The sequence below is a fragment of the Spermophilus citellus genome (genome assembly GCF_964194105.1).
Source record: "Spermophilus citellus genome assembly, chromosome: 15".
In the NCBI taxonomy this organism is placed as follows: domain Eukaryota; kingdom Metazoa; phylum Chordata; class Mammalia; order Rodentia; family Sciuridae; genus Spermophilus; species Spermophilus citellus.
In genome coordinates this window covers 79,007,353-79,024,472 of record NC_138195.1, presented here as the reverse complement: position 1 = coordinate 79,024,472, position 17,120 = coordinate 79,007,353, and the positions used below count along the sequence as shown (strand labels likewise).

Sequence of the window (17,120 nt, the reverse complement as noted above, 5' to 3'; positions counted from 1 at the left end):
TGTCTAAGTCCCACCTAAAAATTGCTCCCTGCCCATGACTCTAAGTTTCTACGTTTTCTTTTCCTTTCAAACTCAATACAATGCTTGTACTTGAGGAATAGTGGCTTCTAGGCCCACCACAGAGGAGCAGCCCTCCACAAGGAGGCAGGAGACAAGTCCCAGAGCCCTTCTCTGCACCCCAGGTGGGGTCATTCCATCCCCTTGGGTCTCAGCTTGCTCAACTATAAATGAGGCAAGGAATCTCTCACTTGCCTTAAAGCAAGGCCGGGCCTCCGACACATTTGTGAATTCCTTTAGGTTCTGACACCTGTCATTTTAACCACGGGTCCTGGCAAGGTTCTGTTCTCTAGTCCCCAAATGTCCACCTTCTGGCCCAGCTGGATGGGGGCGGGAGCCTGAGTAGGTTCCCAGCTGTGGCTCCCAGCCTGCCCTGAATGACTCACCTTCAGGTCCAACACCTTCTTGTCACACATGGTACAGATGTGCGGCAGGTGAAGGGGCGCCACACCGTGGAAGTCGTTCAGCTCGTGAGCCTGCAGGGGCCGCACAGACAGCATGGCCTGCTCCTCCTTGGCCCGCCTCCGGGCACCGCTGAAACCCTGCTTGCTGTTGTTGAGCCGACCCCCGAAGGAGGGAGGGGTCCTGTCTGAGGTGGGTTCCTCGGGGTCATACAGTTCATAGGGCTGGCTGGGCAGTGGAGGCCACAGGCTGGGACCTGCTGCAAGATCAGGTTTGTTCTGGACAGAGAATCCAGGGGGGCTCTCCCACTGGCTGTTTGCACCCTGCAACAGGGCCCCTACCTCGCCTTTCATGCCCCCAGTTTGCTCAGCTGGAAATCCACCTGCCACGTGGGACCCTTGGGCATTGGGTCCATAGAAATCTTTGGAAAAGGCAAGTTGGCCATCTTGTCCTGCATGGCCATAGTGCCCTTCGTAGGTCACATTGCCTGAGGCAGAGGCTGAGGCTGGCAGGAAGCCGGGCTGACTGTCTGTCTCAGAGCCGTATGCCTGGCCAGTGCTAGCTTTGCCATACTCGTAGAATCCCGTGGTGGCTGGAGCAGTGCCCCCCTTGCCAATGCCCAAGATGACGGCTGGCTGGGCAGGGGTCTGAGGCATCACCCCACTGAAAGGATGCATCACCACGGCACTGGGAGGCTGGCTGGGAAGGCTTACAGAGGGTCCTGGGCCTCGTGGCTGGTTAGGGGGTGAAAAAGCAATCGCACTCGAGGGAAACCGGGCGCTGGGTAGGGCTGCAGCATGCTGGGGCACTGCAGTGTGGCTGTGGGGGGCACCGAGCACAGATGGATGCCTCAGCTGGTTGAAGAGAGGCTGGGACATGGCCACTTTGGAGAGGACTTGGTTCAGCACCGTGGCGGCCGCAGTATTGTTGGTGACAGCTGTCTGTGCCAACTTCAGCCGGTGGAGGGTGAGCTGTGCCTGCAGTTGGGCCAGCTGGAGACTGGCAGGCGAAGGTAGCAGAGGGTTCGGATTTCGCACAGAGAAGGGCTGCTTGTCCAGGAGCTTGGCGGCACTGCAGGAAGACGAGAGGTCTAGGTGCACAGCTGGTTTCAATGAAGGGGACAAGGGACTGTTTTTGCTTATCTTTGGTCCCCCTCCCCATTGGTAAGACCCTTCTATGTGGGTGCCACATACAAAAGAGTTGAAAACATCTAGGCTAACAAGTTTTAAAAAGACACAAGTGCCACTGGAAAATTATATGACAAAACGTGCCATCTCCCTGGTAATTAGAAATACAAATGGAAACCAATAGAAACAAAAATTACCTAGCAAAACAGCCAACATTAAAAATAATGATGATAATAAAAATAGAACCAGTGCTGGAGAAATTAAGTGGAAGTGATACCTTTTTTCTTTTCTTTTTTGGCACTGGGGATTGAGCCTAGGACCTCATGCATGCTAGGCAAGTGCTCTCTATCACTGAATCACTGAGCTACATTCCCAGCCCTGGAGAGGTTACATGGAATAGATAGAATGTCAGTACTAGTCTGAATTCATACTGCTTTGGTAAAAGGTAGTCTGGCAATATGAATTCCTCACACCCATATTTTTTTACCCAAAATTCAATTCTATAAATCTATTCTAAGACAAAATATCTGAAGATATTTAACATTACATTGTTTTAAGAGTTCCAAGTTGAAAATGACCAACATCCAATAGTGGGAAGATGGGATTTGATCTGAGTAAATTATAGCTACATAATTAAATATCAAGTAATCATTTATTAAAGATATTTAAATTTCTACCTTATTATGTAAAATTTAAGACATTAAAAAAAAGTATATCCAGCCAAACAGGATGGCACATGCCTATAACCCCAGGGACTTGGAGTTTGAGACAGGAGGATTGCAAGTTCAAGGCCAGCCTCAGCAACTTAGCAAGACCCTGTCTAAAATTTTTTTCAAAATTTTAAAATAAAGGCTGGGGATCTAGCTCAGTGGTAAAATACCTCTGGATTCAATCCTCAATACCAAAAAAAAAAAAAAGTTTATTCAGTTTCAAGCCTAAGATAGAAAACATTCCAGAATGCTAAAGCCCCCTTCGGTCCTTGCTCTCCCCATCCCACCCTGCCCATCATTGCCAATGATAAACACTACCTTGAATCTTTTAGGTAAAGTCACCGGTTACAAAAACAAAAATTAAAAAAAAAAAAAACATTTAATGACATGAGAAAATCCATATGCTCCAATGTTAAGTGAAAAAAGCAGGTTTCAGATTTGCACGCAGAGTGAACTGTATGCATATCTTTGCCAAACTTATTTTCATCCTTGTCCTCATTTCACATCCCAGAATAACAACTCAGCTCTTAAACCCAACTAACATAAGCAACAACCCAAAAATTACAAGTGAAAAATCTAAATTTGGGGTAGTAGGCATGAGTTAGCTCTCATGGAGAGCTTATGGGACAGCAAGGAGGGGAGTGGTGTTCTGCCTGACATGGGCCATTCAGGTGATCTGTGTTGGTTGCTTATGGTGTTTTGTGGACCAAATGAGGACACTTAGTCTGGAAATGAGACAGACTTTGCCAGAAAGTCTGGGATGAGTGGTTACCAGAGTCAGGGCGCTGAGGTCTTAAGGATCCCTTGTGGGAAGTGGGTATAATCAAGAAATGTGTTCGACATTTGATGAACTGGACTTCTAAGACATCTAAATGGGAAGAACAGGCCTGTGGAATCTGAAATCAGGACTGCCACAGACGGGGCAGGCCATGCAGTCAGCATACTCGTGAATGGGAGGTGGGGTGGGAAATCCCAGCTGGGACAGTTTAGTCTCCTCTGTCCCAGACACTGTGCAACAAAAGTCCAATGACGATGAAGCAAAAAAGGAGAAAGAAGCTCAGATGGGGAAGAAGAGGAGACGTGTGGAAAGTGATGGCATGTCACAACTGTCCCACTTTGGAGACAGGCCTGTTGCACCTCTTCCACGTTGGAGTGGAAGTCGGCTTCTGCTTAGGTTTGCGCTTTGCACTGGAGGCAGTGTGGAGGTGGAGAGGAGGAAGGGGAGTAGGAGACACTGGTCACATCTATTATGATGCAACGGTGTAGCCAGAGCTTAGCCTGTGTCACTTCATTTGGTCATTTTCACCCCAATTTTGCAAGGCAAGAACCTACAGCTCGGAGGGATTAGATGGCCTCTTTAGTAAACACTCACTTTGGTGAGGATGGGTGGTGAGCATGTAGGATTCAGACTCCAATCAGGCTTTGAAAAGAAGAGAAGCATCAGGCAATTAAAGTATGTAGTCCCTTTGATACACCCTCATCGGCTGTTTCCTGTCTTATTTGAAGTGAGTTCCCAGAACATCAGACACACCCACATTCAAATCCAAGTACAAAATACATCTCAGAGCTATATAAAAATGATGCTATCATTTGGAGGTGAAGTGTTCCCCAAAAGCCTGGTGGTACCCAATGCAGCAGTGTTCGGAGTCAGGGCTTTGGGGAACTGATGATCACGAGGGCTCTGACCTCATCGTTGTACTAATCCACTGATACCTAAATGGACCACTGGGAGGCAGTGGAGGCTGTGGGAGGGGGGCCTGGATGAAGGAAGTAGGTAACTGGGGGGGCATGTCCTGGAAGGGTATTTCTCGTCCCCTGCCATGTACGCACTCTCCCCTGCTCCCTCTCCTCCTCCATCTTCCTCCCCTCTCCCCTTCCGGCCACTGTGAAGTAGGCTGCTTTCCTCTGCCACACCCTTCTGCCTTGGGGTTCTTTAGGCCTCACTTGGGGCCTAAAGCAGTGGAGCTGGTTGACCATGGACTGAAGTCATGAGCCAAAGTAAATCTTTCCTACTTTAAGTTGGTTTTTCTCAGGTATTTTTCACAGTGACAAAAAGCAGATTAACACAAATGATCCTGTTACTCTTTCCCATTTGTGTGAAAAGTCAAACACTTGCTGTGAAGTTGTTAAAGAGCCACCCAGCTAGCAGACCTGCTGAGCTCCAAGGGCAGAACAAGCTGGCATTTTAAGATACTGGGAAGGCCAAGGTGAAGGGTAGTTATAGACCTTTTCTTTTTTTTTTTCAGGGAGGCGGAGTTGCCCTGGTTGTAGCCAAGCTCTGGGGACTCCAATGTGGCCCAGCACAAATCTTGGCGGCAATGGAATGGGGAGGCACTACAAAAATACAAAAGAAGAGGATGGTCAAGTCTGATGATGGATTTCGACTTGGGTAGCATTCGATAGTTCAGCTTTAGAAGAGCAATTAAGCTTAACTCAAAACCCAGCCCACACAGGGCCAACTCTTCCTACCAGGTTTGTCCAGCACACAGACTGTCCTTACTAACAAGGCGATAATGAGGTGCCAATTTGGTTTCCATGACCAGAGTAAGACAAGGTTGGTTATGTTTTTTCCAGAGAAGTCAGCTGTATTTTCTCCACTCACATTCTGGGCTGAAGAGAGATCTTGCTGGAGACTCCTCTTTGCCTTTGGAAGGCCATGGGAGGAAGAGCTATGTTCCTAACCAGGAAGGCTGACTACGCTGGGCATCTGTAGATCAGCCACAGAGACAAGTGCTTTTCAGAGTATGCCCAGGTTGCAGGAACTTACCCACTCAGATCCAGCATAAAAAAACAAGAGGGCTAGCCAGCACTTTGCTTACCCTATACCTACTGTCCCAAACTATATTTAACCTTCATTAGAAGTGATTTTACATGAATCATAGCTAAACACCTATTTTGAACTAAAATCTTCATTAGGAAAAGATACATCATCCTAATAAAGTAAAAGAAAGGCAAAAACCTAAAATTCTTAGCTTGCAAGATTAACAACCTGAAATTTCAATGCATCTAGTGATATAGAGTGATACTTATTTACCGTTTTGCTGTTTTGTTTGAAGTGAGTTCCCAGAACATCAGGCCCACCCACGCTCAAATACAAGTACAAAACACATCTCAGAGCCAGATAAAAATGACTTTGTTACTCTTTCCCATTTGTGAGAAAAATTAAGCTCCACAAAAGAAAGGATATGTGTTGGAGACAACTTGGATTTTGCCAGCATGCCACCTCCCACGGGGAGGGCACTCAGTGACTTCCGTGAACAGAAGGAAGAAGGAAGGAAATGGCCGTGGCTTTGAGGAGATGTGGACATCTCATGTGAGTACACATTTCTCTGAATAAAGGCCCTTGAATAGTTCAAAAAGGAGAATCTAAATATGCCCAGAGAGCAAATGGATTTTGCTGTTGTACAGCTAAGCATGTAAGTCGGTACATGGTCACCCACCTAGGGGACTATCTATAATTTCCCATTCCAGCACAGGAGTTCCAATACACTCTTCTCCCTAAGTCTAGGTTCTGAAATTGACTGGATAATTGAATTGTGATCCACTGAAGATGTCCATTTTCTAAATCCACAGCCTGTGACTGTTACCTTACATAGTAAAGAGGACTTTGCAGATGTGATCAAAATAAGGATCTCAAAATGGGATAAGATTAGCCTGAAACTATCCAGGAATGCCCTATGTAACCACCTAGTCCTCATAAGGTAGAGGCAGGAAGACTGGAGTCAGAGAGAAAAGATATAAGACCCAGACCAGGGGTCAAAAACAGGGAGGATGCTTCAAATCCCCTGCTGGATTTGAAGGTGGAGGAGGGGCTGTGAGCCAAGGAAATCCAGGCAGCTTCCAGAAACTAGAAAAAGCAAGAAAGCAGAGTTTTCTCTGGAGCCTCCAGAAAGTACTGGCCCTGATGACCCCTTGACTTTAGTCCACTAAGACTAATTTTGGACTTTTGACTTCCAGAACTGTAAGAAAATTAACTTGGTTGTTGTAAGCCACTATATATGTGGCAGCACACTGAAGTGGCAATATGAAATTAACCCACTCTCCAAAGACACTTAGATGCCAAAGAGGTTTCACTCAGAGGGGAAGGGGTAAGAGTGGGCACTGACTGAAACTGGTGGGTATGAACTGATCCCTCTAGGGGCCTTGGGAAGCACAGACCCCCTACATGGGCATCCTAAGACCTTCTGGGAACTTAGCCAGGAGCCAATTCTACCCAAGCAGATAAAACCCAGAGGTCTCTTCCTTTAAAAGTCAACTTTCTTTATTCAGCTGGAGCCATTGCAACTAGGGAAGGCTTAGAATTGCAGGCCCTTAGGAATCAACTCATCCAAACTCCTTATATAGAGGGAAAACAGTTTGTCCCAAGCCACATAACTGGGTAGGAGCAGAAACTTAAGGAGAACCCAGGTCATCCAACTCAGCATCCAGTGCCCAGGAGAACAGCTTTGCCTCTAAAAGGCCTAAGCCACAGAACTCTCTCTCTCCTCACTAAATGATCAGACCCATCCATACTGATTTGTAGTTTGTCCTGCCACTCAGAGACAACTGAGTGCTTTCCATATGCAAGGCACTCACTGAGTACTGGGGAAATGCAAAGATGCTGGTCCTTTCTAGAACCCCTAAGCTCCAGAGGCAATGATAGCAGGGATGCCCCCTGGCCTAAGGTATATGGCAGGGAGGCAATTCTATGCACCTTTCCTCTTCTAAGCCTCACATTTGCAGTTATGTAGTCAGGTCGGGGATCTGGGAAGGAAGGAGAAGAGCCCAGTGAGTTACAAAGCTGGACACCAGGCAGGGAGTGAGAATATCTATCTCACAGCCACCCCAAGGCTGATCCAAGCTTGTACGACAAACAGCACACTGTGGGTGCACTGACCCAGCCAGGCCCTGGTAAGGCTGGCTGCCCCCAGGGCTGAGCTTTCATTTCTCTGAGCCATTAATTCTTACAAAGAATTCATAGTGTATAATTAGTTTAAAAACCCTGGTTGTCTATTTGCTTAGAAAGATTTTTTTTAAATATTTAAATTAAAGCAGCATTTCTCTCAAGAGCTTTAAAGATAAAGTACAACATAAAGGAGAATGCTGGGATGTTTGGGAGATGCAGATGAAAACTGTTTCAAGGGGTTTCATTCCACGGTGTGGGAAGGACGTGAACCTCCTGAGTCCAGCAGGAAGGCACAGTGGCACAGCAGCTGTCTGCGCTCCATAGTGTTCCTGGTTGATCTCTAATCTCTTGTGCTTTTTATTTGCAGTCCCAGGTGGGATGCAATGATGCATTCATATTTGGCCACAAGGAGAGGGCAGAGTGTCTTCAGTTTGTGTTAGAATGCTGAAAACTCAGCAGAATTCTTGTTATGCATTTCATTCTATTCTGAAAGGAAGGGAGAGTGTCCAAGATACAGGCAGAGAAGCCATCAGATGGCCAAAAGGGTGCTCAGGGGTTTGTCCGTTCAGCCCACATGTACTGAGTATCTGTCCTGAGCTATGCAAAGTTGCCAAGACCTCAAAATGGAGAAGGAGAAGCCTTTCCAATACCACAGGAGAGACAGGACTTGAAGGGGGACGAGGCAAGCTCAAGGCAACAGGACGCAGAGGAAGGGGTTCATACCTCAGAAGTTTTAGAGAAACTTAGTAAAGGAAAGAGAACAATACAAGGGCTGTTCCTGAACTCTGAACAAAAACTTATCAACACGCTGAGCTTGTTAACTCAGCTACAGATGTGAGCATGTGTCAGGGGTCCGTCCGTGATTGGCTGCTGGAGGGTGAACTGTGGTCAGAGATCTGGGCCTCCATCTGCCTATTACAGGATGTGAGATTGGGGGAAAGTTGCTGAATTTTCTAGCCCTCAGAATTTTCTCATCTGTAAAATGGGGATAGTAAGCCCCTTGCAACATATCTCAGACCCAGGCAGTCAGAGTACCACACCCAGCTGGCCACAGTGGAGAAGTGGTTAGTTCAAGGATGGATGCTCCTTGAAATTTCATTGGAGGAATCAGGAAAAAGATACTCTGTCATGCCTGGTTGCTCAATCAGTTGTTAAGCCTCCACTTAAGGAGAGCCTGCCTGAGAATAAAGCCAGTTGAGAAGACCCTGGCCTGGATACAGGGTACAGGCAGCTGCTGGGTGGCCTCCTGGGAGCACCTTGAGCCACCTTTCCCTGGATCCATTCTGGTCTCTTCTGCACATGAACCAATACATTTCCTTCATTTGCTTAACAGAAAGAATAATGCAAAAAGAAGGCCCACCTACTTCAACCACCTTCATTGAACTCCCCAATTCCTCTGCAGGGCCCACACTGACTCTCACAAGGTTCCCTGACACTCTCTCCGGGAAGTGGACTCACTACAAGGACCAAGGGAAGCTAGGGCAGGAACTTTGGTATGAGCATCTGCCAACCAGAGTGCCCTGCTTCCTGAAGGTTCAGGAAACAGAATGTTCCTCCACCCTGTAGATAAGAGCCCCACCCCATGGTCACAGGCCAGGGTGCAAACAGTGTGGGAGGAAAGGGTGTCGGCTGGGGACAGCCTTTCACAGGCCCAAAGCTCCAGCTCTGAAACACACAGGTGCCCCTGTGAGCAAGAGAAACAGCGCCTTGGTCCTCATGGCTGGGGAAGAGATGGGGTGTAATCACCCTCCACACATAATAGGTCACTTTTGCTGAACTAAGAACTGTCTTTGCATTGGTTATCCCTCTAGGAGAAAAACAAATCTTTAATAAAAATACAATGGTTCTTTGGTCTTCTCAGTTGGGACACAGAGGAGTCATACAGTGGGAGTCATACAATGCCTATGGGACTGGGAGCTGTCCTGAACGAATAGCAGATTGGAATCAAGCTTCCTGGGTTCTCATCGCAACTCCTCAAATTCCTGTTTGTCAGTTATGTGACACTGGGCAAGAGTCTTTACCTCTCTGAGCCTCAGTGTACTCATTTATAAAAAGAGCCACAGTCTTCTCTTATAGAAGAGGATCATAGCAGTAAAGTTGTCAAAGTGCTCGGTAGCCTGCTAGGTGCCAGAGATGCAGGATGTAACATTCTGTGCAAGACAATTGGAAAGAAGACGTGTTCTGTGTGATCAGACGCATGTTTTCCTTTCAGAAAATATCCCTCTACCCAGGAAGTGGTATTTGCCACTCACACTTTTGAAGACAGACTCACGGCCACTGTTATGGTTTAGATATGAGATGTCCCCCAAAAATCTCACATGTGAGACAATGCAACAAAGTTTAGAGGCCAAAGTATTGGGCTAGGAGAGCCTTAACCTAATCAGTGCATTAATCCACTTTGGGGCATGACTTTGGGGTATAGACTTTGTTCCTGTGAGTGGGACACATACTCCTCTCTGCTTCCTAGTGGCCATGTCCAGAGCTGCTTTCCTCTGCCATGATGTTCTGCCTCACCTCAGGCTCAGAGAATAGAGATGGCTCTCTCTGCACTGAGACCTCTGATAACCTGAGCCCCCAAATAAACTTTTCCTCCTCTAATTGTTCTTGTCGGGCCTTTTGATCATAGTGGTACAAAAGCTGACTATGAAAGTCAGCAAGGTTCAGGATACAATGAACTAACATCTATTCAGTCATGTTAATGGAGTACCCGCCATATCAATGTGATTCTCCTGTGCATCATAGCTGGAAGAGAAGGGACATTGCCCAGAAGCCTAAAGCACATTTCAGAGTTAGTACCAACCTGGGCACAAATTCTACTTGGCTACTGAAAAGCTGGTGGCTGTGGGCTATTCCTTCTCTTTGGTGTCATCATGGTTAGAAGGTAGATGGCTACATCTAGGCTATGGGCTCACTGTGAGTGCTGAGAGACAGGGGTGCACAAATTGTCCAGCACAGCTTCTAGGACACAGTAGGCAACCACTGCTCCGACTATTATTATGACCATTGTTATTGTCATTGCCATTACCATTCCAGTCATCATCCTCATAGTTGTTACCACCAGGTGGGCTGTAGATGCCCTCTGCCAAGGCAGATGAATCTTCCTTGGAGACAGAGATGGATGGATGGCAGTACAAAGCAATGTAAACATGAAGAGAAAATAAAGTCAGGGACAGAGGACTGCCGAGAGGGGAGAGAGCAGGGCTGGGGCTGGGGCTTGAGGGGAACAGAGAGTCAAAACAGCGGCTTTGTGAAGCAGACCAGCAGTCAACAGGAGACCTAGGGGCTGTGGAACAGCAACAGGACATGGCTGAAGTTCTGTAGTACGAGCCTGTGCAGACTCAGCCACTGGCTCTTTCTTGGGTGATGTTCAGCCACTCAAAAGCAGAAGCCAAGAACCACGGCCTAGAATACGGCAGCGTCTAGGCCAACCCCACCAAACATACTGGAATATGCACCACAGCTTCCCGATGACCAATTGGGGAATTTAAATCCACTCGCAGTTTAACTCCATTCACTTTTCCACCTGAGTAACGAATATTCCATCTATTCTCTTGAGCTAATATATAAAATATAATCCAGGTGAGAGGATTCATGGCCAGGCAAGAGAATGTTTTCCGGGTTTGGTTACGCCTTTATCATGTGGCCAAATCAAAGAAAGTGCCATGCTCGGGGTCAGGTCTGTGCTTGGCCCTGCCCTTCCACAGCACGGTAGGTTAGTTCACAATAATCTATTACATAGTTTAAGAAGAACTAGAAGAGAGGAGCTTGGAGTCCCCAGACATAAAGAAATGATAAAGAGATGGCAATGCTAATGGCCCCTATTGGATCAATACACATGATTTATAATGCATTGAAATATCACACCGGACCCCATAAATATGTGGTTATTAGGTGTTAATGGAAAGGGAAAGAATCCTCAGCTCTACTGTAGGGGTTCTCAGAAGGTAGGTGCAGATATGAATCGCAGGGGTAGTCCCTACATGCCAGGTCACAAAGACCATAAACACAGAGGGACTAACGTTCAAAGTCAGGCTAATTGTCACAGATTGCAAGAAAGTGTATTAGAGATTATTTCATTTAACCCACTCATTCTACAGAGGAAAACGTGAAAGCCAGTGAAGTTGGGGTCATACATGAGTCAGCCCAAGTCACACCCTTGGATAGAGGAGTAGGACCTGGACCCAGGTCCCCTCCCTCTCAGGGCTGATGCAGTGGCTAATGGTGGGACATGTACCCACAACACTCAGGGTGGGGGTAGGGCTCTTTTCTTTGGGGGAGAGAGTGGATGGCATGCTTTTTGATGGCACTCTCTTCACTGGTAACAATAGTGCCGCTGGATCGTCACTGGCTGGGCCTCTGTGACTAATTTTGAGATTACCGGGTCAATGCTACTAACCCGGGTTTGGGCCTTTGCCACGACATTACCATACGATGATTCATGTCACCATGACAGCTTTTGGAATGATTCATAACAGCAATAATAATCCTGCCATCTCTTTTGTTGGGTGTTTTTCAGTTGGTGGGTTAGTAAGTGTTTTCATCTCGTCAGTTTTCTGATCTCCAGAACCACCACATGGGTAGTTAAGTCAAATACGACCATTTCCCATTTATGTTGAGACTGAGACCCCAAAGGGGGGATGAACCACCTGAGATCATGCAACCCTGAGTCTCTCATAACTGGCTACTTAATCAGGTCACAGTGCCAGTTATATGGCTGAGGGTCTTTTCACTGTGTGGCATTTCCTCTCTTTACACATTCGCTGACCAGAGCTTCCCAAACCACATTGGTGCTGCGTCCAGGTACTCCATATTCCTCTCATCAGGCAGAGTGCGATGCTCAGCGCCAGAGAGATGGCAGGCACGAAGGGGCAGCCAGTGGTTTCATAACTGAGAGGAGGGGGCCTGCCTCTCCTGCTAGAGTTATTAGAAGAATCAAAACATGCAAAACAATGCATCCAACGCACAGGTTCTGCCAAGGCCATGACAAGAGAGACTGTGAGCAAAGAGAGGTCTGACGTCAGCCTCACCACCAGGAACCTCATAATTCTTCTTTTCTTGTTCTTTCCTTATTACTGTCCTTCTTTCTTAAAATATTAAAATATTTTATAAAATGATGGTTTTAGAGGTGGGATTTACTTTAAATATTCAAAAATAGCAAGAGTATAACAAATACCTACAAACTCATCACCCATCACCCCAAACATATGCTGCCATCATTGTCATTTTTGACTGATTTTTTTTTATCAAAACAATTAAATTATACAGATAAAGTTGAAGTCTCCATTGAAACTCTGCCTAGTCCCATTCCACTCCCATCTCCCCAGAGACATCCATGTGTGGTGTGTACGTCCACCATATACATCTATCTACCTACATAGAGGAAAATTATAAAAACAACACACTTTTCCTATATGTGTGTGGGTTCATAAAACAGCATGTGGGACTGGTTTCAACAAAATTTATCCTGAAGAAACAAATGCTTATTCTCCCAAGGGCAACACAGTGCAGTGAAAAATTGGTGAGCAAGATCAGAAACCCAAGTACTGGTCCTATAGCCAAGATAGCAGCCCCTCGGGACAGTAGGTCAGTTGACTTCCTGAATCTCAGGGAGGGATTTTTTTTTTTTTTTTTTTTTTTTGTAAAATGAGAAAGCTGAATGAAAGGCTCTCTGAGGTCCCTTCCATCTTTGAAATCTGAGGACTGTAAGGTTCAATTTCCTCATCTGTCAAGTGGAGACGAGACAGTAATGTCTGTCCTGCTCACTGCTGTACAGGATGGTTGTAAAGGTCTTAGCATAATGTGCCAGTGCTCTGCAAGGCAAGTGATAATAATAATTACCATTGTTCATGCAAATTAAGATGTTTTTAAGCTCCTAGGAATACTTTTAAAGCAAGCATTGTTATACATATGGCTTGGTTCAGATGTCTGTTAGAGGCTAGCCAGCGGGCAGTAATTTCCTCTCCCCCTGCCCTCTTGGGCAGGCAGTTCAGCACAACTCACTTAACTCCATCCATAAGGATTTAGTGAACAAAATACCCCGGCTCCTCACTGTAAAATTTTCTCTTTTTTGAAGACAATTCCAGAAGGACCAGGGCTTTCAGAGTGCAGTGAATTCAGATCCACTCAGAACTGGAGTTGGTTTATCTCGAGACATGTTTCTTCAGAAAACCCACGCTGGCCAGAACGTCCCTGGCTTTGTGCGAGTTAAATTCCAGGGAGCTGGTTTGACCTCTGGGGTTAGAGCAGATCTTTCCATTTTCTGAGTAACATAGGATGTGGTGAATTTGCTACTGAGAAACTTTTCTGGGGAACATCTGAATCTTTGAGATGGAAAAAAGGAGCTTTGGGGAAAGTGTATTAAATAACTGCTACACAAAGTTCTCTAAAAAGCCAAATGGCTAATGTTTATACACATGAATAAGATTTAGGGTTGATAGGCCCTACTGCCCCATGGAAGACACCACACACAGGCATTAAGGCCTTTGTATGCACTGGTCCCTCTCTGCACACTTTCACCAGGAGAACCCCCATCCTTCAAAATGCAGCTCACAAGTCACCTCCCGCAAGCAGCCTTCCCTGACTCCTGGGAGTGTGCACTGGTGGCCCCTTGTAGGAGCTCCAGAAACACCTCCCGTTCTGCCAGCTCAACTTGACACTCTTACATAATCAGCTACTTAATTACCTGCCTGACCTCTCCTCTGTCCTGTGATTTTTTTTTTTTTTTTTTTTTTTTTGGAGGTATCGGAGACTGAACTCGGAGGCACTCGAAACTGAGACAGCTTCCCAGCCCTGTTTTGTATTTTTTTTTTTTATGGACAGGGTCTCACCGAGTTGCTTTGTGCCTTGCTTTTGCTGAGGCTGCCTTTGAACTTGCAATCCATCAGCCTCAGCCTCCCGAGCCATTGAGATTACAGGTGTGTGCCACCCTCCTGACCATGATTTTTTGAAAACAATCTACACCACGTCAGGTCCAGGCACATGGTAGATGTGTAGAACAAATAAGCATCTCTGTCCACATATGCACTTATTTCATGTGCATTTGTATGTAGATATCAGTTGTGTATCATTCTCAATTTGTCTTCCTGGCTAAATGTTCCCTGTGTGCTGCTACAAAGCGTGGAAAGATGAAGCTTTGCCGAGAATACGGATTAGATTCAGTCTTTGAACACTGGCAAAATATGTAAATACCACCAACCACATCAAGTATAGAATTCTAAAACATCCAATAAACAGACTTGTTGTCACATTTTCCCCTTTTAACCAAATCTGAAGAAAATCCCACTTCTGTGTGTGATCTGAGCAAATGTGTCTAATCCACATGATTCTGAGAGGAAACACATGCTCCAGGAATTGTCCCTGTGTCCTCAATTTTCTTTTCGGTAATGTATCCTGCTGAGGTCTTTCTAGTAAGAGAATAAGGATGGTTATCAAATTCAAGCCAATTTTAAACCAAAATATAATTTTAGGTTAATTTCAAAGAGTGATCATTCTCAAACTAGCAGCTCTTTTTCTTAGAGTTGCCAGACAGTTAACCTGGGCATTTTAACTGATGTGATTAAAGCCAAATACTAGGTAGGGATCCATATGAAACTGAAGAGGCAGGACAGGCTAGTGAAAGGAGGCGGGGGCACTGTTTTGGTTTGAAGTAGTCCCACTTCTTACAGAAGCTCTGGTATCAACAACTAGACATCCTAGGAAGGTTGGTTCTCCCTGTAGATCTTAGTTTTCTTGTCTGTAAGATGGGAGGGTCAGATGAGGCAACACTGAATGTTTCTTTATGATTTGGGATTTTAAGATAGCAAGTGTTTTCTTAAAGCAGTTATTCATGGCACCTGGAGATGTTAGGATGATCTGGTACAGAGGTACAGGGGACAGAGATAGATTTCAGGACTGAGTAATCTTAATTTCTAGCTCCATTCTTCCTCTGATCCTAGGTGACCTCAAGGAGAAGCATTAATCTCCATGTAAGTGAATTGTGTGAACTATAAATGCACGAGGGGATAGAATGACCCTCAAACTTTGGAAGCCACCAGGAGAACTTCTGAGAGCACAGATGCTAGGTTTATGCCCAGTTTCTGACCTCGGAGGTCTGGCGTGGGGCCTGAGGCTCTGCATTTCTAACCAGTCAGGTAACAACTGATGCTGCATTTTGTGAACTACTGAGCCACCCTATCTTTTTAAATCATCTTTTATTTGTTCTAATTAGTTATACATAACAGTAGAATGCATTTTGACACATGTTATACAAATGGAGCATAACTTCTGATTCCTCTGGCTGTACATGGTGCTGAGTCACGCCAGCAGTGTAATCATACATGTGTACAGGGTAATAACGTCTATCTCATTCTTGAAAAACTTTTCAACTCTAAGACTCCACGGTGAGTTGTACAGACTTTGGTAACACTTATATTTTTAATGAGCTACTTCCATCTCCTAGCCACCCAGTACACCAAGAGGGGGCTTCTCTTTCCTTGCAGGTTGCAGACACTGCAAAACTATTTCAAGGGCACATGTGATTAGTCTTATGACCACCTTCCTTTATGAGACTCAAACATCTCTAGCAACATCTGGCCTCCCTGAATAAAAACACTCAAGGTTCAGAAAACCTGAGGCAACTTAGTTGATTGATGGGCTCAGCATCCTTGGTTCAGGTTTGTTGAACCAGAAAAAAGCATAGCTCCATTCATGCCTAGTTCACTAATGCAGAGGACAGAGGGTCAGCCTCCAGAAGGTCAAACATTCTTCAGTTGAGTGACATCATCATTAGGGAAATGTCCATTCCCACATCCGTCTTATACAGCCTAAGCTAAAAAACAAACCTATAAGACTTTTTTAAAAATTTGTTTTGTTTTTGGCTCTGGGGATTGAACCCAGAGGTGCTTTACCACTGAGACACATCCCCAGTCCTTTTTATTTTTTATTCTGAGACAGATCTCACCATGTTGTTTAGGGCCTTGCTAAGGTGCTGTAGCTTATGGTCCTACCGCTTCAGCCTCCCACCACACCTGGCACAATACTTTTTGGTAAAGTTATCCACATCACTAGATCTCAAAGTTGGTGAGACTTCAGAAATACTTGGAGAGTTTTAAAAAATATCAATGCTTGGGTTATACCTCCAAAGAGTCTGATTCAAACAGGGCATCGGGATTTTTAATAGCTCCCTATTGTGAAGCAAATTCCAAGAATTACCAATCTATAAAGAAATAGAATCAATCTGTTCTTTATTACTTTGTGTCCCTCAAGTTGTTTTGACATTCCAAACAGTGTGACCATTTGTCCTAAATTACCTTTAAGAATAAACACTAAAATTTTTACAAGTACACAGAAGGTCGCAAAGAGAGTGGACAATCAATCAATATTTCTTAGCTAATTCTGATGTACCTTTCATACTATTCAATAATTTTTTTTTTTTTTTAAGAGCTGGGTATGGTGGTACATGCCTGTAATCCCAGTGATTCGGGAGGTTGACATAGGAGGACCACAAGTTCAAGGTCAGCCTCAGCAATTTAGCCAGGCCCTAAGCAAGTTAGTGAGACCCTGTCTCAAAAGAAAAATAAAAAAAGAGCTAGAGCAGGAGCTGGAGCTTAGTGGTAAAGTGCCTTTGGGTTCAATTCCCAGTACCAAACGAAAACAAAAATTATTGTGACAAGATATCCCCCAGAGGACAAATATAGTTTCTGCTGCAGAAAACCAGGTGAGATTTGCTAGAGAGGACCTTTGCCTTCTAAATTGTAAGAGCTTTAAGAACATTATCCACATCCTGAAATCTTTCAAACTCCCAAGTGCCTGCCTGGCCCAGTGCTACTAGAGGCAAATTAGAAGCACCGAAAAAACACTTGTTCAACCGACTTGAATTTCTGACTGTCTTTAACCTTATGGGAATGTAGACCTTAGCAGAATGTGCTATTTCATCAGAAAGTGTAAGGCATATGAGTCTCT

General features: G+C 45.3%; 1 protein-coding gene across 4 annotated transcripts in view; it reads right to left on the bottom strand.

Moving 5' to 3' along the window:
- Positions 1-17,120, bottom strand: part of RBM20 (RNA binding motif protein 20) — a 184,851-nt gene that overhangs the window by 55,994 nt on the left and 111,737 nt on the right. For all 4 annotated transcript variants that reach the window (XM_081267743.1, XM_081267744.1, XM_081267745.1 and 1 more), the window contains one exon: positions 444-1,530. In XM_081267743.1, the coding sequence (XP_081123869.1) occupies positions 444-1,530 (1,087 nt within the window). The remainder of the gene's footprint in view (positions 1-443; positions 1,531-17,120) is intronic.